Source organism: Sabethes cyaneus, chromosome 3 (genome assembly GCF_943734655.1).
Source record: "Sabethes cyaneus chromosome 3, idSabCyanKW18_F2, whole genome shotgun sequence".
Taxonomy (NCBI): domain Eukaryota; kingdom Metazoa; phylum Arthropoda; class Insecta; order Diptera; family Culicidae; genus Sabethes; species Sabethes cyaneus.
Genome location: NC_071355.1, coordinates 21,582,150 through 21,610,025, shown reverse-complemented (window position 1 = coordinate 21,610,025; position 27,876 = coordinate 21,582,150). Strand labels below are relative to the sequence as shown.

General features: G+C 41.2%; 2 protein-coding genes across 2 annotated transcripts; both read left to right on the top strand.

The window, feature by feature from the left end:
- The first annotated feature begins 637 nt into the window (after positions 1–637).
- Positions 638–2,424, top strand: LOC128739357 (protein giant-like). The gene is made up of 4 exons (XM_053834840.1): positions 638–650; positions 968–1,027; positions 1,142–1,975; positions 2,066–2,424. Exons 1-4 carry the CDS (start codon positions 638–640, stop codon positions 2,422–2,424), a joined length of 1,266 nt encoding a protein of 421 aa, XP_053690815.1.
- Positions 2,425–18,124: 15,700 nt separating this feature from the next.
- LOC128739356 (N-alpha-acetyltransferase 20-like) lies at positions 18,125–18,695 on the top strand. Its single transcript, XM_053834839.1, has 2 exons — positions 18,125–18,177; positions 18,239–18,695. The coding sequence occupies exons 1-2, from the start codon at positions 18,125–18,127 to the stop codon at positions 18,693–18,695; spliced, it is 510 nt and encodes a 169-aa protein (XP_053690814.1).
- The last annotated feature ends 9,181 nt before the right edge of the window (positions 18,696–27,876 follow it).

Below are 27,876 nucleotides of genomic sequence, written 5' to 3'. Positions count from 1 at the left end.
AAGCTGACTGTATCCCAATTGAAACATGGTTCTTCGGCGCTCCAATTCGCATTAAAGTAACCGCTGGATTATCTCTTGCATAGTTTATATCTGTCAAACTTTTGGTGTAAACATCGCAAAATGTGCAAATATAGGGATGTTGACAGTAAAATTCTGATTGTAAAAATATAGATTTTCCTTTGTCCCGAAAAAAAAGCGGTGACTAAAAGTGAACAAAACTACTACGGATACGAGATTTGTTCAATCATCATTCCAAACTCTAGTATCGCGCACAATTCGGGTACTGATTTTTCAATTTTCCTTTACTTTCTTTCCAGCTTCCCCGTTTTCACCCCAACAAGAACGGTAGAAACCGGGAAGGGACCGCAAAAAGTCACAGGCAAGTGTGTCGTCCTTTGGGCTAACGGCAGCAGAGGCAGCACCCAACAAATGATGCGAGAGCATTTCAGGGAAGAGGAAGAACGCCCGCTAAATCCTAAACAGGGAAACAGGCAAGTGCGGCCCGGGTGCGCTAGGCTAGGCCGTTGTGTTGTGACCCTTTTCATCTGCATTCGCTCACTCTCTCGCTGCCGGTCCTCTTACCATCGTTTCGTTTCGCACTTTCTCCGTGACAGTTAGAAAGGTCCGGCATGCTACGATGTCATTCGAGGGTAAGTAGGATAGCGAGTGTGAAAGAGTTTCGCTTTTCAAAATTTTTGGCAAAATTTTTGCATATTCTCGAACCGCCGGCCGGCCGGCTAGGCGTGGGCGAAAAGGGTTCTCGGGCGGCAGGTATAAAAACCCTATCGTTGGTCAGTTTGCGGTCATTGACGAAAAGAATTTTCTACTATACGGTTGTGGTTCCGAACGGTGACGAGTTCCAAAACGTTTCAATAGATTTTTAGTGAGCAGAAAATTTTGATGTGATTTAGTTGAAGGACTTTTCTTATAGTGAAATTATTGTTCCGGTTTATCGTGCTACGTACAGATAATTTTGTGCTAGAAGTATTCGATATGATCGCCCAATTTATGATGGACTTAAAAGCAGGTAATTATCAGTTTTATTCGTAAAAAAATACGAAATATTTTTTAAGAGGAAAAAAATTAAGCTTCGATGTTCGTTGCACAACGTTGCTAATCACTTTCGTTTTCTTACTTACAGAACATCGCACCAGTCCGTCACTGTATCCCCCAGTGTCTCCAAAAATGCAAGATATTTACCGTCCAAATTCGACCGACTCGGGTGTATTAGATCTTTCGAAACGGCGTGATTCGGTGGAAACGCGCAAAACTCCGTCGCCGTACAACAGTTTTAGCGAGGATGGATCACCGCCAATGCAGAGCTCACCCATCAATGCAACCAACCAAATCCTGCTAAATTACCAAAGCATCCAGCATCGAGACCTTTCGCCAAAAACCCAACACCGTTTCGATTCAGCAAACCTTGCGCAGCAAGGTCACCAGTTGCCCCACCCTGCGAGTTTTCATACTGCTCAAGGATTCCCGATCGGACATCCAATTATTCCGAAACAGGAAAATCTTCCGCATCGCCCCGAAATCATGCCGTATTTACTCCAGGCCGGCGCATTACAACAATCGCAACACCAATATCTACACAGCCCAATTCAGCATCATCGCGAATCCGACTCCCTTTCGGAGTCCGGATCAGAAGGTCACATCCTTCCTCCAAACCACAAATTACCTCTGCTGAAACAAACCCCAACCGATCATCTATCATCCAACCAGTCGTCAACCAACAATCCATATCCAATGGTTATCGGTCGAGACGGCAAACTGGCTCGTCCTTTCAAAGCTTACCCACGGGATCCGCTGAGTCTGACCGCCGCCTTCATGGCCAGTGACTCCATCTTGGATACAATGTCAGCGGAAAAGTACAACGCTTTCCGCAAGCGAATGCTCGAGCAGATTCGTGCCGCCAACGGCGGCCAGGCAACGGTTTGTAATCCTAAAATGCGCCGCCTGAACAAGTCGCTCAGCGACGCATCGGAAACCGAAAGCGTATCGGACAAGATGCCGGAACCAGCGCAGAAAAACGAGCCAGCATCACCATCGTTGCACCATCAAGCCACACCTCCATTCACCGGCGGCGGCGCCGCCGCCATCGCAATCGACTGCAACAACAGCAGTGGCAGCAGCAGCAACAACGCAAGCAAATCAGCCAACGAAGCGACAAGCGGTGGCAACAGCAATGGCGTCAGCACAACCAACGGCGGCAGCGCAGGACCGAAAGACTCCGCCTACTACGAGCGACGCAAGAAGAACAATGCTGCGGCGAAAAAGTCACGCGATCGACGCCGCATCAAGGAGGACGAGATCGCCATTCGGGCCACCTTTCTGGAGAATGAAAACATGCAGCTGCGGTACGAACTGGCCGCCGCGCGGAAACAACTGGCCCTCTACGGGGTCACTGCGGTGTCGCCCTGAGCCGTTGCTCTCATGTCGGGAGTGTGTGTGTATATAATAGGATGATGGGGGTAAAGTTCCTTCAAAGGCGCCGTTAGTTGTTTATTTTTTCTGCTGGCAGTATTTAACCGCAAAATTTTTTGTGATATATAGGAGGCGTAGATTTGTAATTATGACTGATTTTGACTTATCCGCAGACTGATGTTGGGAAGACTGAATAGATTGTAAGATAGTATAGCTTTTATTTGTAAATAGTTGGAAATATATACGTATGCCGCATTGTCTACTTAACCATTACAGTTTAATAATTTGAAAGAAATTTATATGATCACATTGCGATTGTTTCGAGCTCAACAGATTTAATAAATTCCCTCCACAATTATGGATCACCAACAATTATGGATCACTTTTGTGTTTCAAGTTAAATAACTCAGTTAAACAAACTGTTTGAAGGTATGAAGCATTTTTGCAACAAAATATACCCTATTAACTAACTTTTAACACATAAAACATCCTTTAGATCCCGACATTGATGCTTTTTCAATGAGCGTACAAAGTTGTTATCGAGAATCTATCAAAATGTCTGTCGTTTTTTCAATCAGCATAAGCAGTACGTTACGTTCCTCATTCATAAGGTTGCTATGTAACATAATCACCAATTTTCGAGCAAAAAATGACTCGTACATCTTTACGATTCAGCGAAATATTGGTGGTTGCCAATGATTTTCCTGTAAAAATAATTAATTTTCAAAGTGATCCATAATAGGGACCAAATCAAGGTAATTTATCACAATTATGGATCACTTTGATTCCAATGTAATTTTTACAAATTCAAACAGTTTAGCATCTATTACAAACATTTTTTAAGCAGAATCGAAAGCTGCACAGAGCTGAGTTTTTGGAAAATGCTGTTTCTAAATTACGCAGGACAGGAAAGCTACGTAAGGCAGTAAAACGCTATGATGGTACATATGCAACGGTTCATCGCAAAAGTTATGCGAATATTAGCTCTCATGCAACAATCTAAAACGTTAATGTTTTCCTTAACTTTGTAGAGAGTTTGAATTTACTGGATCTTCGAGCTTTCGGTCACATACGCGCGATTTCCTTCTATGTTTATTTTTCATTTTTTCGGTTTATTGTCGCCTTTCCACTGTTTCATACAGAGTCGCATCATAGCAGCGATTAAATTAAAGTTTTGCATCGATTAACTTTTCCGAGATCCACTGTACTTACATCGTTAATAACAATTCGGAAAAAAGAAAACTTCATCCTATACTAGTCTTTTCGGAGCCAACGCAGCTGGTAAGCGTAAGATTCTTTTTCCAGGACAAAAGGATTTCAGTCGTTCACACAAGGTCTGTCATACGATTTGAAACATGTTATTTTTATGTTATTACATGATTTGAATAAAGTTCATTGAGTGAATTCGCTGCAAAAAGTGTATTTTTATTTTGATCCATAATCTGATAAAAATTGTTTCATAATTGTGACCGCTTCCAAAAGTGATCCATAATTGTGTATTTGATCAGTCATAATATAAGCTTAATTTCCGTGGGAAACTTGCACTAAATGGATTTAATAACTGAATCAACTGAAAGATTACATATTTCTGTAACTAAAAACATTTTTTTTTATTCTATTGCCACAAATTAACCTGTGTTGTACATAAATCATGAATCTCGGATGATCTTTGTCACTATCTCGAGTTTTGCAAGTCCCCCAGTGGGCGGCGCTTCCGACGGCGGGTCACCGGCAACACTCGCGACCGGCTCGTCCTGAATGATCTAGTGTTACTATAGATAGTTTTTGTGGTCTTGTTATTGATTAATGTTTTATGGAAGAGTCTCGAATTTCTCGAGTTGGATTAGTTTTTGAGTTTCGCCAAAATTTCTGTTTTATTTGTATGAGAGTCCATATCCCCCTACCACAGGGGTGAGAGGTCTCTAACTATCATAAAATAAATTCAAGACTCAAAAATCTCCTACATGCTAAATTTGGTTCCATTTGCTTGATTAGTACTCAAATTATAAGGAAATTTGTATTTCATTTGTATGGAAGCCCACCCTCTTAAAAGGGAAAGGGGTCGTAATACACCACAGAAAAAAAATTCTGCCATTTAAAACTCTCACATGCCAAATTTGGTTCCATTTACTTGATTAGTTCTAAAGTTATGAGCAAATTTGTATTTCGTTTGAATGGGAGCCCCCCCCCCCCTCCTAAAAAGGTAAGAAGTCCTAATTCATCATGGGAAAAATGGTTGCCTCCAAAAACACCCACATGCCAAATGTTGTTCTATTTGCTTGATTAGTTCTCGAGTTAGAAGGAAATTTGTATTTCATTTGTACAGGAGCCCTCCCTCTTAGAGTGGGGAGGGGTCCTAATTCACCGTAGAAAATTTTCTTGCCCTCGAAAACCTTCACATGCCAAAGTTGGTTCCATTTGCTTGATTAGTTCTCGAGTTATGGGGAAATTTGTATTTCATTTGTATTGGAGCCCCCCCCCCCCTCTTAAAGTGGGGAGGGGTCCCAATTCATCATAGAAAAAAATTTTGTCTTCAAAAACACACACATGCCAAATTTGGTTCCATTTGCTTGATTGGTTCTCGAGTTATGAGGAAATTGGTATTTCATTTGTACAGGAGCCCCCCCTCTTAAAGTGAGGAGGGGTCCTAATTCAACATAGAAAATTTTCTTGCCCTCGAAAACCTTCACATGCCAAATTTGGTTCCATTTGCTTGATTAGTTCTCGAGTTATGAGGAAATTGGTATGGAAACCCCCCCTCTTAAAGGAGAGAGGAGTTATAATTCCCCTTATAAAGAGGGGAGGGGTCTCAAATTACCCTAGAATAAATTCTTGTCACCGAAAACACCCACATGCCAAATTTGGTTCTATTTGCTTAATTAGTTCTCGAATTATGCAGAAATTTGTGTTTCATTTGTATGGGAGCCCCCCCTCTTAGTGGGGGGAGGGGTCTCTAACCATCACTAAAACCTTTCCTGGCCCTAAAAACCTCTACATGCAAATTTTCACGCCGATTGGTTCAGTAGTTTTTGATTCTATAAGGAACACAAAACAGACAGACAGACAGACAGACAGACAGACAGACAGAAATCCTTCTTTATAGGTATAGATTAGAGAGGTTTTCAGCCTGCGGCTGGTTCGCCTCTTTGTAAAAAATAAAGAAATTCAATTTTGTTTCTGCCAAAGCATTCAATTTAAATTTGGTCGAATAAGCTGCAGTCTTTCAGGAACAATATTATCGTCGTTTCAGCTACAGCTACAGTCCGATCCTCGCTCAGTGCCTCCCTTACGCTTGATGAGATGTTGTAGGTGCGTCGTGGTCCCTCGAACTCCGGACAGAACGTAATTATGTGCTCCACAGTTAATGTGACATTGCATATCGAGCAGGTTTTCCTGAATTCTCCGATGCCTGTTAGATTGTGCGTTATTCCTGTGTGTCCAGTTCTTAGCCTTGATAATACTTTTCTTTCTTTCCAGTTCTTTCTTTCAGTCCAGGCGATAGTTGCGTTTTTTATTTTTCGCAAGAAAATATCTTCACAGCCGTGCCATCTTTCTTCCCATGCTCGTCTCATTTTGCTTTCCAACCACTTTTTGACGTCTATGTAGGCCACTTTTTTGGTGTACAAAGTTCCTTTTCGCCCGAGTCCGGCGAGTCTATCAGCAGCTTCGTTGCCAGGGATGCCACAGTGCCCTGGAACCCAGATGAAAATTGTGTCTGTTCTGGTATCTTTCTGTGTTGCCTGAATCCACGGGTGGCGAGCTGTTTGCGATTCGAGTGCCTGAATTGCGCTGAGGGAGTCGCTAATAACTGCGATTGATTGATCAGACGGAGATATTCCTGCTGCCTCAGCTGAGAAGACCGAGTTGATGTTCGGGAGACGGTGGAATTGGTCTATTAGATCTTCGTGGACGCCGAAACCGACACGTTCGTATGCCTTTGAGCCGTCAGTATATCGGTGTGTATGATTGGGATACTTCTCACGTAAAAGTTCCGCTGCAGCCATTTTGATGCTTTCAGGGTTGCGATTCCGGCGCATTTCATGCTGTAGACTACGGTCAGTGCGTAATGGGTGAAGAGCCCAGCCCCTGTCACCGGTCCAGTGTATTTGGGTCACGGGTGGAAGCTTTTGCCCCATTGTCTGTCGTAATGATTGGTTTGCATGGGTAAGGAGGTGTATCCTTCGGTCTTTTGGTTTGGTTTTCTCAGCGTGTCCTGCGGCTCGTTTTGCGATGGTAAGGCTTACCAGAAAATCGAAAGGTAGTGTTCCCAGCTTGGCGTGGGTTGACAATTTTGGAGTGGAGGGGAGTAAGTTGGATATGATCCTCCTAGAATGATTATAGGTAGGACCAAGTGTGCGGACAAGTTCGGTATCAGCGCTGCAGGTCAGTTCAACACCGTATAGTAGCCTGGAGTCTAGTATTGCTTTTGCTACTTTCAGTCTCGTTTGCCTACTGCTGTTCGTTCTGCGCCCCGATATCGCTCTGAGGAGATTTATGGTGGTTTTGCTTCATCTGTGCAACATGTTGTTGAAACGATAGCTTCCTGTCCAATAAGACGCCCAGGACTCGCATCGTTTTTTGATGCTTAATTGGCAGGCCGTTTAGAAGGGTCTGTCGTGAACTGGTTTGGTGATTACTAGAGCAGCAGTGGAGTAGTGTGCTTTTATCTGGAGCGAGCTGGAAACCGGATGTCGTCGCCCATTTTTCCACAGCTCTGACCGCTGCTTGTGTTCGCCGGAAGAGAGCTGGCATTGTTTTGCCACTGCCAATCAAAAGGATGTCATCGGCACAGGCTATTGCGTCGATGATTTTTGGTAGGTTGCGGGCAACGGTGTCCATTATGACGAGGAAGAGAGTGACTGCTAGAACGGAGCCTTGAGGAACTCCAGTTTCCTCCTTCAGTATTCTCGATCGTGTGTTGCCTACGGTGACCTGGAACGTTCTATCGGTGAGAAAGTTTCGAATGAAATAAAGGGTGTTGCCGGATAGTTCCCATGTTATCAGTTGTTCGATTGCTTTTGGCGTCCAAGCCCTATTATACACCTTCGCGAGGTCTATAGAGACAAGATTCGTATGCAGATTAGCCTCCTTCGCCTTGCCCAGAATATCACCTAGTGCAGCGAAGTATGTACCAGTTCCATGTCCCGATCTAAATGCATGTTGACGGTGGTCAAGGAGCTTTCCGGTCTTTAAAAAGTGTGTTAGTCTTCTGTTGACCATTCTTTCCATGGTTTTGCAGATGCAGCTTGTCAGTGAGATAGGTCGATATCCTGCGGGATCCGTATTGCTGTTGTTCGGTTTGGGGAGTGGTATTACAAGGCTGTGCTTCCAACCTTCCGGGAATGTTCTTCCAGTCCATTCGCGGTTGATTAATTGTAACAAGCATTTTTTGCCAGATGGGGGAAGGTTTTTTAGCATCGAATATCCCACCTCGTCGCCTCCTGCAGATTTTCCCTTGGCTTTACAGAGGGCGAAGCTGAGCTCGGTCATGGAGAAGGGCGAGTTAATATACTCATTCTGCCCTGATTCCGGGATGACGGTATTATGGATTGACTGGTTTGATACGTCGTTTTTTTTTTGACAAAAGCTAGAGAGTAGTTGCCGATCGATGACATGTCCGCGAAATGATTAGCGAGTTCATTTGCCACCGTGTTTGTGTCGCGCGTGAACTGGCCTTCGATTTGTAGAGTAATTCCCGTGGATCGCCGCTTGCAATTCATGGAATTGACTCGACCCCAAACCTCAGCTGGAGTCTGCTGCTCACTTATGCCATCCAGAAAGCTCTCCCATGATTCCCGCTTGGCATTCCGGATGACTGGCCTGCATTCATTTCGTAGGGTACGATATCGCTCCATGACTGCCTCCTTGGAAGGGTCTTGATCTGCCATTCGTTTTGCGGCCCGGAGAGCCTTTCGCCTAGCTTTCACCACTTTTTTACCTCCGGCGACCACCAGTGTATGGCCTTCCTGCCTAATTTTGAATTGTTTTGCCTAATTGTTTTGGGAATTGCGACTTTAGCAGCTTTTACAATCATGTTCGTAAACCCCAGGATATTGTTGGGGCGACGTTCTTGGATCGTGGTTGACAAGTGACTGTCGAAAAGGGCCCAGTCTGCCTGCTCGAACAACCACCGTGGTCGTTTGGTAATGTTGATTGGTTCGCTGTAGGAGTTGATAACGATGGGTGTGTGGTCACTTCCCATCATATCGACATTGATATTCCAACCCAGTTTTGGTAGCACTTTTTGACTGGCCAGAGATATGTCGATTGCAGACTGAGTGCTTCCTCGGAAGAAGGTGGGAGATCCGTCATTTAGTATCGTGAGCTGGGCTTCCTCAATAACGTCTACAACGATGGATCCTCGCTTATTCGCTTTTCTGCTTCCCCAAGCTGGATGGTGGCTGTTGAAATCTCCTAGCAGGAGACGAGGAGCAGCAGGGATTTGTAGGATCGTCTCCCTCAGTTTCGATTTAAGATTCGGGATTTCCTGGCACGGCAGGTACACGCTAGCGATATAAAAACATTTATAAACTGCTTTCAAACAATTGTATGCGCTGCAATTGATTGTTTTAAAATCATACTTCTGCTTAAATGGTCCATAATTGTGGGGGAACTGTACTCAGATTTCATGGAGATTAAGGAGCACCGCGAGCATTTTCTTCCACTTTGAACACATTTTCTTTAGCACTGCCGACTGTCGTCCACCCGTTTTTCAATATGTCGAACCTCTGGACTATTTGGAGGATTCATCTCTTTTGGAACTAAATCGACATTATTAGCTGCATATCACTCTAGCACCACTTTAGAATTGTCTAGTGAAAGCGAGCTAAATCAGACCAGAATTCGCTATGACCGCGTTGCTGATATTGTTCAGGGTTTTGCGTGAGAAAAAAAGAAAGGGAAGCATTTTTGCTTTTGTCATCACGCACACGTTGACAGTTCGGCATGAGATTTTCTGTAAGTGCGAGCAGCCTATGAAATCTTTTTCAATGCCGTCATCGCGAATGTAACGGTACCTTTATGTTAACGAATGAGTGGCAAACTTGATGTCATTGTTGAGAAAGCGGTGTAAGGCTCAGCCTTCTCAGCCTACACCAGCTATATGTTCCTTACCAAATCATGACCTTCTAGGCAATTTTATCAGCAAACACAAACTTTACATGTCTGCTACATCACCACGCTCAGTTGCAATATAAAAATTTTATCGCGAAGTTGTCCGAAATCCATTATTACGCAGGTTACGTCATTCCTCATCGTACAAATGCCTCGGGCATTGGTTAGCTACCGAATCCTGCTTCAAGTGCCGATTCGGATGTTTACTGGCACTGTCTTCTCGTGCGAGGATATTCCGCGTGGTTTCTCCTCAGCTCTCGGTCCCTAGTTTCGGTTTTCTTGAAAGTTCTTTGTTCCCTTTCCACACCTATGAACATTACACACTGTTGATTTTGGCATTTTTATCACTTTAGCCTACTTTGATGCAGACCACTTTGGATTTGTGCAAGATTTTTTTTTAATTGTTCGTCAAAAACAGTAGGTGCATATTAAGAAAACTTTCAACAAGTTTTTGAAAGAAATAAGGGTATAATTTGCATCACCTCTATATATGTTAAAGTACAAGTCTCTTTGTGTCTATGATGCAAAGCTCGTTTTTCTAACGTTAACGTGACTGAAATTTTCAATGTTCAGAAAGAACCGAAATCGATTTCCGGATCCAGCACAGAGCTAAAAGCCTTTCATTCCCCTAGCCAACTGCGGGAACCAACTTTCTACTCCATCAGTGTTAGATTTAATTACGTTTCAACGAGCAATATCGCAGCAGCAGCAGCCGCACAACACCCACTCGTTCGTTCGTAAAACGCAAAAACCATCCAACATGCGGAAGTGTTATCTCAACGTGTCCTCATGTGTGTTCAACTTCCTTCCTTTCCCTATGCATCATCAGTACGCACATCATCAGTTTGCTGGAACAGTTTGCTTAATTTAGACATGACAGACCCCATCTAAATGCCTTTATTTTGATCCGAATGGCACGCCATCGCTTATTGGTGGACGGAATGCCTGGAATACATATGCGGGACGAAACGCGGTAGGCAAACCCTTTCAAACTTTCCTTCTTCTTTTTCTTCCTTGCACCAGCAGCATCCTATAATCCTCCCACATAGGACAAATTTTCTGCAGCCACATTTGTTTCCTGCAACAGAAAGGGGAATCTATTCGGTCGATCGGCCGGTCGGAGGGTACTGCTGAATGACGTGCCTGAATTTGCACAGAAATGCGGAACTTTTCATCATTCTTCTGTATAACGGCACACTTTTGTTGCATCTGCCGAACCGGTGATGCAGGGAGATTAGAAGATATTGGTTGTTCAATTCAACGAACCTCGAAGTTTGGTGGAGCTGCATGGTGGGTTGATTAATTAAGAGAGTTTTATTATTTACCATTAACTTCTCGGCTGCCGCTTCGAAAGAAAACTGACTCGAAATGGGTTAGTTTGCCTGAAGGATAACTATGTTAGCAACTTTTTCCATAAAACTGCCGGTAGGCATTTTATGTAGGAAAAATTAAGCTGAGCTAAATTTCATCACACCCTTACGGTCCGAAAGAAAGGGTCAAGCAAAAAGATTCTTCGCAGGCTAGTGGGCGGTTTTACGACGGAGGCTATTAGCAATTTTGCAAAAGGTTTGTGAAAATGAATTGCATGCATGCAGCGTGTCCAATGGGTACTGAGAAGCTTACAGCTAAAATTTCTATTACTATTAGAATTGATTGCATGTTCAATAACGAAACTTACTAGTCCGAGCGAGCCTATCCGTATAAGATTATGCTGCACGAGACACCTCGGTTCCGTCTCCTTGCCAGTAATCCACCGTCAGTTCTTGCATTCACACCCTTATCAGTATGTCGCAAAATATCTCCAAATTCGGACAATCTCCTTACATAAAGGATTCGCTACGGTCAATAAACACAACACTGTCCTCTATTAGGCTCAAAATTCGGTCCGTAAGCAACGTCCAGCAAACGAAGAAAACGGCAATAGACATCGGTGGCAATATTTGCATATAGGGCTTAACTCTTTTTGGATCTTCGGAAACGAAAAAACCCTTTTTCATTAATCATTAACTTTACTTTTGCCATTTCCCAACCGTTCTTTGTTGTTTTACTGCCCAGCGTGAGGCCTGCTGCGATCCTGCCTTACATGGCAGCTTTTCTCTGTTGCGTATATGGACATTAGGTATACAGTTTCTGTTTATTGCCAAATTGCACGATTGCCAATAAGACAACCGAGTAAATGGTACTTTTATGTTTGCTCCAAATTTCCGACACCACTTCCATCCCGCCGAAACCGAGGGCTCTAAAGGATTGAGAAAAAAGAAAAGAAGGTAGAAATATAACCTTGAGTTTAGAAAAATATTTATCCAGGAGTTTAATTTCTCATCGATCTTGGCTCCGTAGTCGGTGATGTGGCTGTTGGGTGTTTGCTTATTCTTGAGTGTCCGAATTCCTACAGTGCACTTCAATGCGACCCGCCTTGTTGATATTTTCGGCTTGTTCAAGTAGTTTGTAGCAACACGACACAATGAGCCGTTATGCAAACAGGATCTGTCCACTCGATGGCTCCGTTCATCTGCCGTAGAGTTACCTTCGAACGGATCCGTTTAAAGTCGTCTGCTGGACAACGTGTCTTCTTCCCTGAGGCCACTGTTTTTTGGAACAGCTAGGCTGTGATGCTTTTACATGAATCAACCAACGTGCGCCGATGATGGACCCGATCCGATATTGCAGGTTAGGCTGTATGTGGTTTTATGAATTCTTTACGAAACATGAAACTAGGAGTTGAATTATTTTCAAACGACACTACAACCTGACTAGTGGAAAGCTCGTCTTGAACAGTGCAAATCTGAGATTCACATCCTTATGCTTTATTCCGACGCACAGGGTGCTGGATGGGTTCGTCTACGGCGGGTCTTCGTCTACTTTCCAGACATATGGACAAGAAACCAGCAATATAACCAATTTTGATCCGAAGTACAGTCAAACTAACCTGGTATTAATATTTATGGATTGTTTCTTCGCTATCGAGGAAAATATTATGTTAGAAAATTACTACTTCTCACTATTTGTTCAAAAAATAGAAGTCCTCTTGATTTTTCTACCAGTTTTGAGTATGACGAAGAGTAACTACTTCACTAATTGAAATTTTGAGCTGCGATTCCACTTTTCTATAGTAGGGTATGTTGCTACATCGTCGTAATTGCCTATTCCCGTCCTATTCAACACAAATTATTAAAAATATCGGCATTTTTATGACACACAATGCAAAATTAGTTATTCCCTAATATTTTAGTTAGTTGTCCATCATACGCGATCAATCAAAGTGAGCTGAGATCTATTCAAATGCTTTTTATCATTAAATAAGTCCTGCCAGCCAAATTTCCTACGTTTTTTCGTGCGACGAAGAAGAAAATGTCGACTAATCGTTTTAATTTCCGTCCTTCATAAATGAAAATAACTCACGCAAGGCATTGTCGTTATTCTACAGCCAGGAAAACTTACCTGACCTGCAGAAATTTTGTAGAATAACATTTGTCATGCCGTCCTACAGAAACACATGCGCATTAGCGTCGTAAACATTATTGTGATTTTTAGTTCAGACGATGAAAAATTTTGATGGACGGATTTTAAAACGGTACGACGAATTTTAGAAATAAAGTCAGTTGCGTAATTTCAATAATATGCTTTAATAGTCGCTTTTTAGTGATTTCAAAGTTCACGGATCGGAAGGTAAGTGCGTTTTAGTCAAATCAGCACAAGAACTTTTGGAGTATTCATTAAATCCATCCAACAAATGATGAAAATTAGAATGGCTTTACTTATTACGACGGGAATTAGAAAATAACTCTAGTTGGGTAGCTCTTGCACACGGCTCAAGGAATGCGTGCATAGATTTTTGTAAATAATTCCTGTCTGTCCAGGATAAACGCAAGAAATCTTGCTTATGGCGAAGTGAATTTTCGTATGACGGTCTCCCGCTGGAACATGAAAAATTGTTCCACTGAAAAATGTAAGATCCGAAATATTTTTTCGGGCTAAATGGTTATACATGTACTTGCGGATTAATTCCTATAAAAACTCACAATAAAATATGGATCGTGTTTACGTATGATGAAGAGGGTCCGTAACCCTACTGATCTTAATTTCGATTGAGTTGTTTGTCCATTCAATTGAAGATAGAATTAACAAAAGGGCGAATGTCGCAAGCGTAAACAAACCGAGTGAGAGTTGAATTTCCTATGCTGGTCCAGCAAAAAATAACTCTCACCCGTTTTGTTTACATTTGCGACATTCGCCCTTTTGTTAATTCTATCTAGAATTTTGCTGGCGGAATGAACAATCTTTCGATCTGAAAACCAATCGGTCGGAATCCAAAATAAGGGTGCTAGTTCTTGAGATATGGTTTGAAGATAACAAAAAAAACAAGTAACAATTGTAAAGCCGCTTGATTTTATTTGAATTTTATGAAACTTTTATTGCGGTAATAATCATTGCCTCATTGCCTGAATCAAAAACTACTTAAAGTTAGGCATAAAGCCACAATAAAACTGTTAAAACACCAAAGTTGTTGTTGCTGTTTATAGTATAACATGATAAAATTAATTGACTGTGCCACATCTCTTATAAACTTACAGGGTGTGTGGCCAATCCGTGCACCTTTGAACCGCAGAGGCGCTGGACAAAGAGAGACTGTAAAACCCCCTTACTCAGGTAGCACCTTAGGTAGGTTCAAAGGCACACGGGCACCAGCGAGCCACATGCCCTGGCGCGTGTTGTGGGTTCAAATCCGGTTATAATCTTAGATTATAGCTTGGTTCAACCCACGCACCTTCCAGTATAGGACAAAAGGTAGGAGTCACAACGACTACTTGTTGAGCGTAGCTACCAATGACCCCCCCCCCCTCACCATCTCGCTCTTTCCCCACCCCTTCAAAAAAAATTTCTTTACTTTTCCCTAACGTCCCTCCTTTAATTATGTAGAACCACCGTTTCAAAAAAATTGTAATTGGCTGACCGCATTTCAAGGTCAAAGACTAAAAACACGAGTTTGGACCTTGAGTTTGGACGCTAAATTTCCAGTTAGCGATGCCCACCCCTGCTCTCGACATTACAAAAATTACAAATATCATCTTGTACAAAGCCATAATTTCGGCGATGATATCCGCCTGTACAATTTCGTGTCACAAGATCGGTAAACAGGTTTAGATCTACTTACTTACATATCCTGGCTCGCTGTCCCTCAGGATTTGACCTACAATATAATGTTCTCTTAGTCTGATGGATCATTGAAGGTAACTGGTTTTGCAGTGATAACAGTTTGCTTCTGGCGCTAGTGTACATTAAATCGTTCATATACACTAGCGCCAGAAGCAAGTGGTTGTTGCTGAAAAACTAGTAATTTTCAATGATCCGTTGAGACTCAGCAACATTTGACTCAACTCAATACACGGTTTTTATGGCATTTTTATTCTGGTGAATTGCAGAAAGAAAATTTTTATTAGTTGTACAGTCAACTTTCGTTCGTTGGGCTATCTTTAAGTGGGCTACGTTTTAATCGGGCTCCCGTTAATTGGGCTATAGCCCATCTAAAACGAAGTCAAACGTCATTTCTGACAGCGTATTTGTTCTTCTGAGGGGCTCTTGAATATAGTTCATTCAAGTGTGGAAAATATTTTATATAGAAAATATTAAAATTAATTAAATGTAATACAATTGCATCACATCGTTTTCCGATCAATTATGAACTTGACCCTCCCATTTTTAGAATCACGGTGAAACAGTTAAAAATGCCAATACAGCCTTAATTCGTTAATTGGGCCACGACTGCACCCTAGCTGATTCGCTAATTGGGCCGACTGACAGTTGTTAGAAATTTCTAAACTCGAAAATTCCATACAATTTTGACATTCAAGTTGTCACATAGCCCAATTAGCGAACACCCAATTAACGAACCGCCCAATTAACGAACCACCAATTAACGAAACTTTGCTGTATATATTAACATTGTCGCTTGAAATTCTACTCTTTACTTGTTAAATAATCTAGAAATAAAACAACAACGAAAAGATTAGTTTCCACTTTGATTCCGTATTTAATATAAGTGCATATTTGTATAAACCTTTCTGCGACGATTTCGACAAAAACAATCGATACATCCCTCGGTTTTGACGTCTCAGCCCAATTAACGAAAGTCTTTCACTAAATGGGCTAAGAGCTTAGTGCAATCAGCGAAAGTTGACTGTAGTTGAGTTGTACGAATCATATCCGACAGCCTAATTCTAAAAAATAATTCTTTTGAAAAAAAACTAATTTGAGAAACGAGCAAGCACCAAATCGGGTCTTCGCTAAGGCCGCCAAAATGTCACGCTACGGTTCTGGGTCCAGGTCTAGAATCTGGGTGCAAAATCTGATAAAAAATGTGGCGTGAAACATGGTCCACCACGACTTAAATATACGAGGCTAGTGTTAGACTTTTCGAAGTCCGTTGGTTCGACGAGACTCGAACTAAAATAAATTTTATTAGCGAATATGAAGTTAACAGAAGTTTATGCGTGTTACTCACAATTCGCTATGTAAGCACAAATCGATTAGGATTGGGCGATACCGTATCGATACCCGCGATATCGATACTCGAAGGCCGATATTTCGATATATTTCATCGATACTTACGACGTCGATATTATGCTAAATCGATAATTCCATCCCGATACTGTTTTGATAAAGCAGGATATGCAGCTGAAAAAATATAGACTAAAACTAGGCCAGGAAATGCTAAAAAAAAACAAATTTTTTAGGATTTTTTTCGCGCTGTTTTCAGGTAGCTACTAAGCTTAATTCTCAAATTTACTTTATTGAAAACGACCTCGGCACAGCCGTTTTTATGCTAGACGACTTGAAACGAGCCGAACCGTGCCGATTTCGGTACAAGTGCCGAACTGCAAGATTTGTTAAATTCGTTATAATCTTACCGATCTGGCAACCGTGCGAGATGATTTTGACACCTGGCGGTGCTCCCATTTCATATGTAAAATTGAACTGGAGGTGTGCCGCTTGATATCTTTGAAGTGCCACGGCACAATGTGCTGAATATCCGACCCCTTGGAATTGATTCTTATGCAAAACCTTGAACAATGTAACTTACATGTCTAACGCTTATTGAATAGCGCGTACGATATGCGATTTTCAGCAATTCAAAACTGACCAGAGAGCACATAGAGTAGTATTGGGCGTTGAAGGCATTAACAAAGACTTTCCAGCTTTTTACGCGCCATAATAGCGGTAAAAGTGGCAGAGGTGAGACAGAGATCGAGCAGAGCTAGAACCGGAAAGGAGCAACTCCCGGCGGAACTCTACAGGAGTGGCCAAGAACCGCCAGCAACGACACATCACTGGATGGTTTCAGGGGTTTGGGAGAGAGCTACCGGATGAGTGGATTGAGGGTGTGGTTTGTCCCATCTACAGAAAGGGCGATCGGATAGATTGCTGTAATTACCGCAGCATAACGCTGGTCAAAGCCACCAACAGATTTTGTTACGTCGTCTATCCCCGGTGGCTGGAGAGTTCGTAGAATAGTACCAGGTGGGCTTTTGAAGGCCCGTGCTACTACGGATCAAATTTTTACTCTTCGGCATGTCGTCTAGATGTGTCGGGAGTGCAACCCATCATATTTTTGTAGATTCCGGGGCAGCATACGATTCAGTCGGGCGTAAACAGCTGTGGTGCGGTTTTTCGTACAAAGCGACGTGTCCGAAATAGAGATGTACTGGAGCGAGCGATGTGTTGCGTGCGTGTTTTGGGGGCACTCTCTTTGCTCAACATGTTTTTATTGATTAATTTTTATGAATCCCTTTTTTTGAGTAGCATTTCCTAATCCCAGAATGCCGCCTTAAATAGTATCGATAAATCTAATATCGATGCTTCACGAGCGATATATCGACGGTATCGATAGAGCGGCGGATTTGATATTGATATTCAATTATCGATACCTTCGGGAATTTTGCCCAATCCTAAAATCGATCTCTTACTCTCATAGGACTGCCATATGGAAAGTTTGTGAAGATTTGGTGCAAAATTGTGTCTATCCTTTTCACTCTTTAACAAACCTGTGCACCGACTTCACAAATAGAACAAACTTAGGAAGGTGGCAGCACCGTTTCGCGCACATAGCGAAAAAACTGTGACCGTCGTGCAGGGATACCAGACTTGCAGATTTGTCTGCAAATTACAGATTTTTGGAACGGTCTTGCAGATCACAAATAGATTATAAATTTGCAGATATTTGCAGTTGTTCTGACTTTTATTGTTTTGGTACAGATTTTTGTTCGAAGCTCTTTAAACTTTCACAGACTTCCTAAAAAAGTGTGCAGATTTTCGCAGATTATTTTTAAACTAGAAAATTCGAGTAGCCGGAAAACTGCTCGATTTTTTCGGTTTTCGAGCAGTTGCAGACTTTTTTTTTAGAAAATATGGCATCTCTGCCGTCGTGACCGTTACTTCTGGGACAGGGGGGGCTAAACTTACCGGTTTAGCTCTGCAACTATCGAGTTTGTTCTTTGTTATATGGTTGAGAAATTTGTTTTGATTCATATTATTTTCATATTTGCTATCGTTTTTATAACCGATCTGCCTACCAAAGAACCACAAAATGTCGACATTCCGGCCTTTTACTTGTAACGATTTTTTCAAATTCAATAAAATGTGAGTAACTACGTTTGTTTGCAATGATAACTCTTTTCAATGCATTTTTTTTTTCTAATAGAAATCTTGATCTGTTGATGGAGACTTACATTATGTTACACTATATACGTCAATTGGCCCGCTGGCCGGAGTACTGTCAAGTGGCCGAAGCGCCGAATGGGGAAATTATGGGCTACATCATGGGTAAAGCGGTTGGTGAAGGCGAAAACTGGCACGGCCACGTGTCGGCGCTTGCAGTATCTCCCGACTATCGCCGCTTGGGACTGGCTACAACGTTTATGTACTTCCTTGAGGACGTATCGGAAGAGAAGCGCTGCTACTTTGTGGATTTGTTTGTACGTGTTAGCAATGAGGTGGCAATCGGTATGTACACCAAACTCGGTTACATTGTGTACCGAACCGTGTTGAAGTATTATGCCGATGAAGATGCTTACGATATGCGGAAAGCATGCTCACGAGACGTACGACGGAAATCGATGATTCCAGTGAAGCATCCGTTTCAAGCGAAAACTAAGTAAGTACTAAGTAGTCATCCAATTTGTCCAAAAAAATTAAATCTATTGAAAAAGTTTGTCTCAAAAACCGTATAATTTATTGTAATGTTTTTTTTGTTCACTTAAGTAAACGATAAAATTTTAAATTGTTTCTATAGTTTTCTATTACTTATTCTGTAGGTTGTTGGTCGATACCAGCGTCATTGGTGCTGGTTTCGGTGTTAGGACTGGACGTGCCTGGCGCAGAGGGTGCAACGTTTTTGGCTGCTGCATAAGCAGTTTTAGATTTGACCGTGCCATCTCGTCCTCGGGAAAGATAAAATCGGACACCTCTTCCCAGCCTTCTTCGACTCCGCTTTCGCACACAATTTTCTGCCGTTTCTTGACTTTTCGGGGCATCTTGGACATCACCTTACGCAGACTTTTCGCGTCACCGTGTTCTTTTTCGAAATCTCGGTATTATCAGCGGTGAAAAATTTACTGGCTCTCTCGTAGACTGCGCAGTTCCTTATAGCGCAGTTCGAAATTTTTGTAAGTTGGCCAAGCTTACTTCTCCGGTTGCCACTCCATCCAGCGCTCAAACACTTGCCTTGCACCAGCCACATTTTCCAGCATATCTTCCATGTAGGTCTACCTATACCAAAACTGGTTCACCCGGAGAAGTACCGTCACGGCTCGGTCCCGCAAATTGCGGGCATGATTGACCTGGCGGTTCTTCATTTCCATTTCGGCATATTTCAACCATCGTCTTTATCGTTGGAACTCTTTCTGCGATTCCTCCCACCTCCCCTGCATACTTGATCCAGTTGCTTACCACCATTCGATTTCTACGCAGATTATCCTCAAACGTTTTGCGCTTCCGCTGCTGGTAATCGGCCAATTCGGCTACATCGGAATCGGAAAGCTGCTTCGGCTGTGGTGGTAGGATTTCCAAATCACGCTCTTTAACTTCCCTAATCGATTGTTTCACAGTAATTTAAACTTCTGTCGCAGCCTTGTTCTTGACCCTTGCCACTTTGGGCATTTTTTGCGTGTTCTCCTTTATGATGTAATAATTTTTTCAACAGCAAAATGCACTAACTGAACCGATTTTTAACTGATTCTCAATCTCAATCAAAAATCAACGTTGTTCTAAAAATGAACGTCACTGCTAGTTGACTTCGTTGCTTGACTTCAACCAAAAACATCGAAAACATCCCATCAAGAAGACTAGCAAGTGCAAGGTACAGACGGTAGATAATCTACAGACGCGCAAAGAGCGTGGCATAAAACACCAATCGAACCGTCAAATCGAGGCACCAAATGAGCAAAGTAAACAAACTTGTGTTTCTTATAGGCAGGGAAGACTAAGTTTTGTAATCTACCTGAAATGTTCAAACTTAAACTATTGATTTACTAACAACATATGGATTAGTCACCCTTAATATATCATATAATGCTATAAAAAATTCGATTGGCTTGTTCAATTTGCAAAATATGCGTGGTAACTCGCACGTTCCACGAAACGTATCTCGCGATTCACGCAACTTACTGCTGATTATAGGAAGATTGATCCAATTCTTACTGGTTGCCAAAACTGTTTAAATAAAATAAACAAAAAAAAGTGTTGCCGAATTGGTAATTTTTCTCTTTGCGCGTCTGTAGATTATCTACCGTCTGTAGTCAGGGGCTTGCGATGGGTGCCATGTTTTTGTTGCCAACATCTCAGCACATCTCGACAAAGGTTGGCAGCAAATCTACCTGTCAGACGGGCGCTATTTCTTGCATTTTTTGAAATAGCGCCCTTCGTTAAGTGGACTGTCAAACACCGTTCGTTAAGATACGGATAGCACCCCGCTGTCTGTAGTGCAAGGGGGATCTATCGGTAAGGAATTGTGAAACTCACATGCGAAGGGGCAGTCAGGTAACCATAATTTTCAATGCCGCTCTTGCTACTTTTTTTCTTACCGATTTGCTGCTCTTACCTGTATATGTAGCTTCTGAAAAGTTTATTAGTCTGTTTTATTTACGCTAAAAAGCAGATAAATGCATTATCGGGATCAAAACAATACAAACGACAATTGCGCTGCGTGTTTGGGCTTGAGTTTTTGTCAACTGCAGCAGACAAAAATAGAGTTGCGAGTCCCTTGGCTCGAAATCAATCACACGCCGTTTGGTCCATGACAGTACAAACGTCATGGACCAAACACCATCTGCGGTAACGCACACATGTATGGAATTTGACAGCAATAAATCCCCCCTGGTTTGGTCCATGACAGTACAAACGTCATGGACCAAACACCATCTGCGGTAACGCACACATGTATGGAATTTGACAGCAATAAATCCCCCCTGCAAGTGGCAACTCTGCCAAAAGTCGAGCGACAGCAAGATCCAATGTGTTATATACAGGTGTGGCAATGTTGGTTAAGTGGTGTTAGTGCAATGAAGAAATTTCATCATGGTGTGGGTGGAATCGTAAATCGACCAATCACGATGTAGCGTGACGTCAAACTCCAAAAACAAACCCCATTATCCGACGCGGTTTGTTTTTGTAGTTTGACGTCGTTTTCTGATTTTTCGCTACTACAGCAAAGTTTCGTTAATTGGTGGTTCGTTAATTGGGCGGTTCGTTAATTGGGCGTTCGCTAATTGGGCTATGTGACAACTTGAATGTCAAAATTGTATGGAATTTTCGAGTTTAGAATTTTCTAACAACTGTCAGTCGGCCCAATTAGCGAATCAGCTGGAGTGCAGTCGTGGCCCAATTAACGAATTCAGGCTGTAATACCATCAAATGTCTTCATCTGCCACACCTTTTTAAACCTCATTGAGCAAGACTCGACAGCCAAGGCAGAGCTGCCATAAATACAGATATTTGTGCATGCATAAATTTGGGACCCTACCGTTTTCTCCGGAGTATTTAATTTTCTCGATCTAATCTTTTAAATAACATAAATAGTTTATGGACTACTTTAAAGTTCAGGAACATTGGTAGAGCCAGAAATCTCAGCAACTGAAATAATTGATGGGTCCCAAATTTATGCATGCACAAATATCTGTATTTGTGGCAGCTCTGCACTGAGAAAACTTTTCGTATATAGTTTCTATGTGTTTCACACATAGATTTTTTCCAAATGCCCAGTAAATGAACTTTATGTACCAAACAGTTACCATTTATGTGTTTTTAAAATTTACCTTTAAAATTTGCACATACTATTCATATGCATATAATTTTCATGTGTACCTCTAAGCGGATTGTGTTTATATGTGGCACATAATAATCACAGACAAACAGACGAGACACTCGCGATAATTCCATCGTCCAATCAAAAACCACTCATTTTTCAAAAAAGCATGTTTCGCAACATGAGCACACCGCGGCGCGCGAGTGTTGCTTTGAGTTTTCAGTATAAAACAATTCAAATGTATCCAGCTTTTTACGCGCTATAATGGCGGACGCTATAAATTGTGTTCGTAATATTCGAACAATCTTTTTGACAACTCTGCATCCATCAAAACTGGGCACTCTTCTCATGTACGGCAGTGTTGCTCTTTCTTTCGTTTACGCAAAAAAGGAGAGCAATAGTTTTGTTTACATTTCGCACATTTTTGCTCTCCTTCTTTGACGTAAACGAAAGAAAGAGCACGGTAGTGTTGCAAGAGAAAAGTGCCAGATTTGATGTATGCAGAGTTGTCAAAAAGATTGTTCGCATATTACGAACACAATTTATAGCGGCCATTATTATAGCGCGTAAAAAGCTGGATACAAAAGCCTACACCATAAAACCCTGCAAATGCTAGCTACTCCGCAACATGCATAACAGAGGGTGCTAGTGTACAAGCAAAATGTGCAGGACGATGGTTTTTAAAGGATTTTCTTCTAAGTGTCATGTCAGTTCGTCAGTGTAATAATCATAAGGATTTTCATATGGAAATTTTCCATTAGTTATGTGCGGATTATTTTGAGTGTGAGCCAAGGAGCGACAGTATATCTAGATAGAATTAACAAAAGGGCGAATGTCGCAAATGTAAACAAAACGAGTGAGAGTTACTTTTTGCTGGACCAGCATAGGAAAATCAACCCTCACTCGGTTTGTTTACGCATGCGACATTCGCCCTTTTGTTAATTCTATCTTCATACAACAGCAATGCCACAGACAAACAGACATAACACTCGTTTTTTCATTCTTCGCACCGATTAAACCGTCTTTTCAAATTTGGGCTTAGTTGGGAATGTCTCCTTTTGGTCAAAGTGGCGCTGTTTAACGGAAGAAGGGGATGTCCCCCATAAAAAATACTTGCTATTTCGAGGGATATTCATGTTGCTCTATGATATTTGGGAACATCGTTCATAGATGGCACTAGTCTTCAGGCAAAATGTGTGGTACGATAATTTTTGTTGATTTTTCTTACAAGTGTTATGTCTGTTTGTCTGTGGCAATGCTATCTGCCGAGTTAAAGTTGAACTTTCACACAAGCTTTCACATACTAGTGTGTGTATATTAGAATATGAATGTATACACAAACGACACAAACACGTATGCAATGCATTGCCACGCTCGCACACATCTTTTCCCACCAATACATGTACACACAGCTTCAACTTTTATCGGGAGGGGTGCGCTGTTGCCAATGAGGTTTAAAAAGGTGTGGCAGATGAACACATTTGATGGTATTAGTAGCGAAAAATCAAAAAACGACGTCAAACTACAAAAACAAACCGCGTCGGACAATGGGGTTTATTTTTGGTGTTTGACGTCACGCTTCGTCGTGATTGGTCAATTTACGATTCCACCCACACCATGATGAAATTTCTTCATTGCACTAACACCACTTAACCAACATTGCCACACCTGTATGTATCACATTGCGCTGTTGCTTCTGTTGCTCGTCATTTGTATAAACCTTTGCACGGTGCCTAACCTCAACTCTGGTTTGACGTTTTTGTGTGTTTTGTTTTGATTCCCTTTGTAACCTAATATTATTGCTAGTGGGTTTATTACTTGTAATTCGTACCACTTGTTTGCGGAAACCGGAAATACCCGACTTTTCCGAAGCAGGAAAATGATAACAGTTCTGTACAACATATATTTTTGTCCTTTTTGCAGTTTTTTGCTTCTGGGTCTTGCGAATAAGTAATCAAAACAAACCCCACAACACTGTCAAACCTGGGAGGAAAAAAACGCACTGACATCTGCGTGCAATGCTTTATGGGGACGAGGAAGAGATGTCAGTCTTCTTGATGGAATGTCTTTGCTTCAACGAGGCTTCAACCAATGTGATATATACAGGTGTGGCAATGTTGGTTCGGTGGTGTTAGTGCAATGAAGAAATTTCATCATGGTGTGGGTGGAATCGTAAATCGACCACTCACGATGAAGCGTGACGTCAAACTCCAAAAACAACCCCCATTGTCCGACGCGGTTTATTTTTGTAGTGTGACGTTTTCTGATTTTTCACTGCTAATACCATCAAATGTCTTCATCTGCCACACCTTTTTAAACCTCATTGGACTTCAACTGCAAATCTAGATAGAATTAACAAAAGGGCGAATGTCGCAAATGTAAACAAAACGGGGGAGAGTTATTTTTTGCTGGACCAGCATAGGAAAATCAACCCTCACTCGGTTTGTTTACGCTTGCGACATTCGCCCTTTTGGTAATTCTTTCTTCAAATGCCTTGGCAAATGCACGAAATGCACCGTAAAATTGACCTATTGGAGTAAAAACTGTCGTCGTGACGCTACCTGTTACGATGGGGATAAAAACGAAAACAAACGTCAGATGCGGTATACAGCAAAGATTCGCTAATTGGTGGTTCGTTAATTGGGCGGTTCGTTAATTGGGCGTTCGCTAGTTGGGCAGAAATGTCAAAATTCACTGTCAAAATGAATCATTTGAGGGGTCTAGAGATGCGATTCAAAATTATATTTATTGTTGCTCATGGAATAATCCGCTGGATTCAACGTCACAGATTACATCTAACTTTGTAGCTAGAGGTAATGTGGTATATTTGCGTTTTGTCGCTGTTATTCCCGGCGATACAGCCATTGTCTGCTTAAAAACAAACTAGTCATATCAACAGTCGATTATTAAGCATCATACTTGAATGCAAAGACAGCAGACCGAAATGTTTACTTACTCAAATTTCAAACTTAACCACATTTGCAATATGTATTCCAAATCATGAAAGTTTTTAAAATCAGAAACAAAAATAATTTGCGTACCCCTCAGGAAACTGTCAGTTCGCCCAATTAACGAACACGAGTCGATAGTCGTGGCCCAATTAACGAATTCTGGCTGTATTGCTCTTTGCATTGAAAGTTGGATTTTGAACACACTTGTTCAGTCAAACAATTTGTAGGTGAGAAAAGTTGCCAAAATTTCGTGGGAACAAACCATGAATCTTGGTTGATTCCTATTTGAATTCTAATGCTTACGTAGAGTTATTATCGACACTAAGAATAATATAAAAATAGTTTCTAAATACACAATTCCACGCATAATTCATAACTTGAACAAATATGCAGCATATATAAAATAAATGAAAAATTAAATACTAATTGCTTTTCCTACAACTGGTACTGGCGCCACTGCTAAATCAAATGTCAGCTCAGATGGGAGAGTTGTAATGATGGGAAATGCCGATCAAAATCTATATCGATTATTGATAAAGTGTTCTTATCGTTAATAATTAATAACGATAATATGATAGTATAAGCAAAAATACCTGAGAAATAGAACAAAAATGTTAAAATAATAACAAGCCAAGAAGAAGATTTCACTCAAATTTTCGATATTCTTCCGTGACGATAAAGTTTGATGGTATTATCGATATAAGATTACTAGCGATATTATCAGTAGCACACTTTTCATCACAGTTTTGAAGGTTGCACTTTATAACTGTGCAGTCCAATTGAGAGCGAAGAGCGCAATATTTCTCAAAAAATGTTCAGTATTGCTCGTTTCTTTGGTGGCAAAACGCACTGCTCACTTTTTTGATAGCTTGAAATCGTCGCAGAAAGAATCCGTTTGGCTGTATGTAAGTTATAAGTATATATTATGCTTGTCTAGCACGTAAGCTATTGATTGTCAAGTAAATCATAAACGATTTTTTCCCCCGCGACTATTCTGGCGACGGTTTCGCCCGCGACGGTTATAATTCATCGCGTACGGAAGGGTGAGAAATTGATAATAAATTTAATTTTTAACTAGTTTTCGATTGAAAACTTCACTAAATTTTCATCCTTAATCGGTTTTTGCACATTATTGGAATGTTTTTCTACTTTGCAAAATCTTTATGTTTGTTTTGTATCGGTTCAAGCTTGGGTTCAAGACAAAGTTTTGAAGATTAACATCTGTCAGTCCTAGCGAACCATGTTGCTCCGGCACTGCATGGAAATATGAATGTTCTCTTTGGTTATCCTGTATCCTGTATCTTGCTTGCAATAGCAGGTTTCTGTTAATTTCACAAAAAAAACAACTTTTTAAAAATTGGGCACGTCAATTTTTATAATTTAACGTAATATCACTAATACAGCAAAGTTTCGTTAATTGGTGGTTCGTTAATTGGGCGGTTCGTTAATTGGGTGTTCGCTAATTGGGCTATGTGACAACTTGAATGTCAAAATTGTATGGAATTTTCGAGTTTAGAAATTTCAACCCGGTAACAATGTGACAGCTCCCATACTAATCAAACGTACCTAAAACTGCTGGTTCATGGTTCACGACAGATGCTTGAAAGCGGCGTAAATATCGAAGAAAGAGTTTATTATCATTTGTTTTGGCAAAAAAATCCCTTGTGCATATAAGATCTGAATTAGTTTATTATTTCAATAGAGTATTTTACGAACTGACAACATTATGTCAAGTACCAAAACGTTTCCGTGGTAATGACAATAGCAGCATAACTGGTTCTTCTGTCATAATAACATGCTCTATTTAGTTTTGTCATGTAACAGAGTGTTTTTTGTACAACTGCAACGATCTCTATTACTTGGATTTACTCTTAAATTTTGCTTAACTTGTTCTGTAACGACAAAATCGATCCGGCAATCATGAAAGAGCATTTCATTTTGAATTGTGCAGCGGATAACTTTCAATGAAACACGCAATATTTGAATACTTTAGAGCAGACAACTCGTACACAAGAGTGACAATCTTGTAATAAATACCGCTTTTTATCTTGTAAACAAATCAATCAAACAACCCACCAAGAATTCAAACAGTTTTACCGAAAACATGAAATAATGCTGAAATAATCAATACGCACTTTTCAAATCGTTGTCCAGACAGCTTTTTGCGTTCACATTTAACGTAACAAAAATTAACATTTCCTTTGGAAATGGAAGGTGCGTCAATTTTGACCGGCACGTAAAAACGATCGTCGCGACATTTTTGACACTGGCGCTTGCACTGGCGGGTGTTATGGGAAACTGTTAATAACTGTCACTTTGTTACGGGGTAGAGAAATTTCTAACAACTGTCAGTCGGCCCAATTAGCGAATCAGCTAGAGTGCAGTCGTGGCCCAATTAACGAATTCAGGCTGTAGTGATAGTGGTGGCACAGACAAACAGACAAGACACTCGCGTTAATTCCGTCATCCAATCAAAAACCACTCATTTTTCAAAAAAGCAAGTTTCGCAACATGGCTACATCGCGGCACGCGAGTATTGCTTCGAGTTTTCAGTATAAAACCATTCAAATGTAAAAACCCTACAGCATAAAACCCTGCAAATGCAAGCTACTCCGCGACATGCATAACAGAGGGTGCTAGTGTGCAAGCAAAATGTGTAGGACGATGGTTCTTAAAGGGTTTTCTTCTATGTGTCATGTCAGTTCGTCAGTGGTGCTAGTGTGCAAGCAAAATTTGTAGGACGATGGTTTTTAAAGGATTTTGTTCTATGTGTCATGTCAGTTCGTCAGTGGTTCAACCGTGGGTTCAACCAAGTGGTTTCCAACAGCAATGATTACTTCGCACCTTTGAAAAAAGTTACTGATTACCTCTGATTACCAGTAATCAATCTCTTGAGATTACTAAAAATTAATCATGATTACCAATGATTACTTAAGACTTCGAGTCAAATTTAAAAAAATAAATTGTTGGACAAATTGAGTTACACACTTTTGAATTTTACAAGCAGAATTCTTATGCGAATCAATAATTTTGTTTAAATAGCACTTCCAAATGGAGATAAATCGTATTGCGCATATTTTAGGAGTT

What these genes read in the sequence shown, in the direction of transcription:
- LOC128739357 (XM_053834840.1), top strand. An exon ending in TATGATGGACTTAAAAGCAG is followed by an intron (nt 1,028 to 1,141) that starts GTAATTATCAGT and finishes TCTTACTTACAG; the next exon opens with AACATCGCACCAGTCCGTCA. An exon ending in CCGCCTGAACAAGTCGCTCA is followed by an intron (nt 1,976 to 2,065) that starts GCGACGCATCGG and finishes TGCACCATCAAG; the next exon opens with CCACACCTCCATTCACCGGC.
- LOC128739356 (XM_053834839.1), top strand. Translation starts at nt 18,125, where the DNA reads ATGTCGACATTCCGGCCTTTTACTTGTAACGATTTTTTCAAATTCAAT. An exon ending in TTTTTCAAATTCAATAAAAT is followed by an intron (nt 18,178 to 18,238) that starts GTGAGTAACTAC and finishes TTTTTCTAATAG; the next exon opens with AAATCTTGATCTGTTGATGG.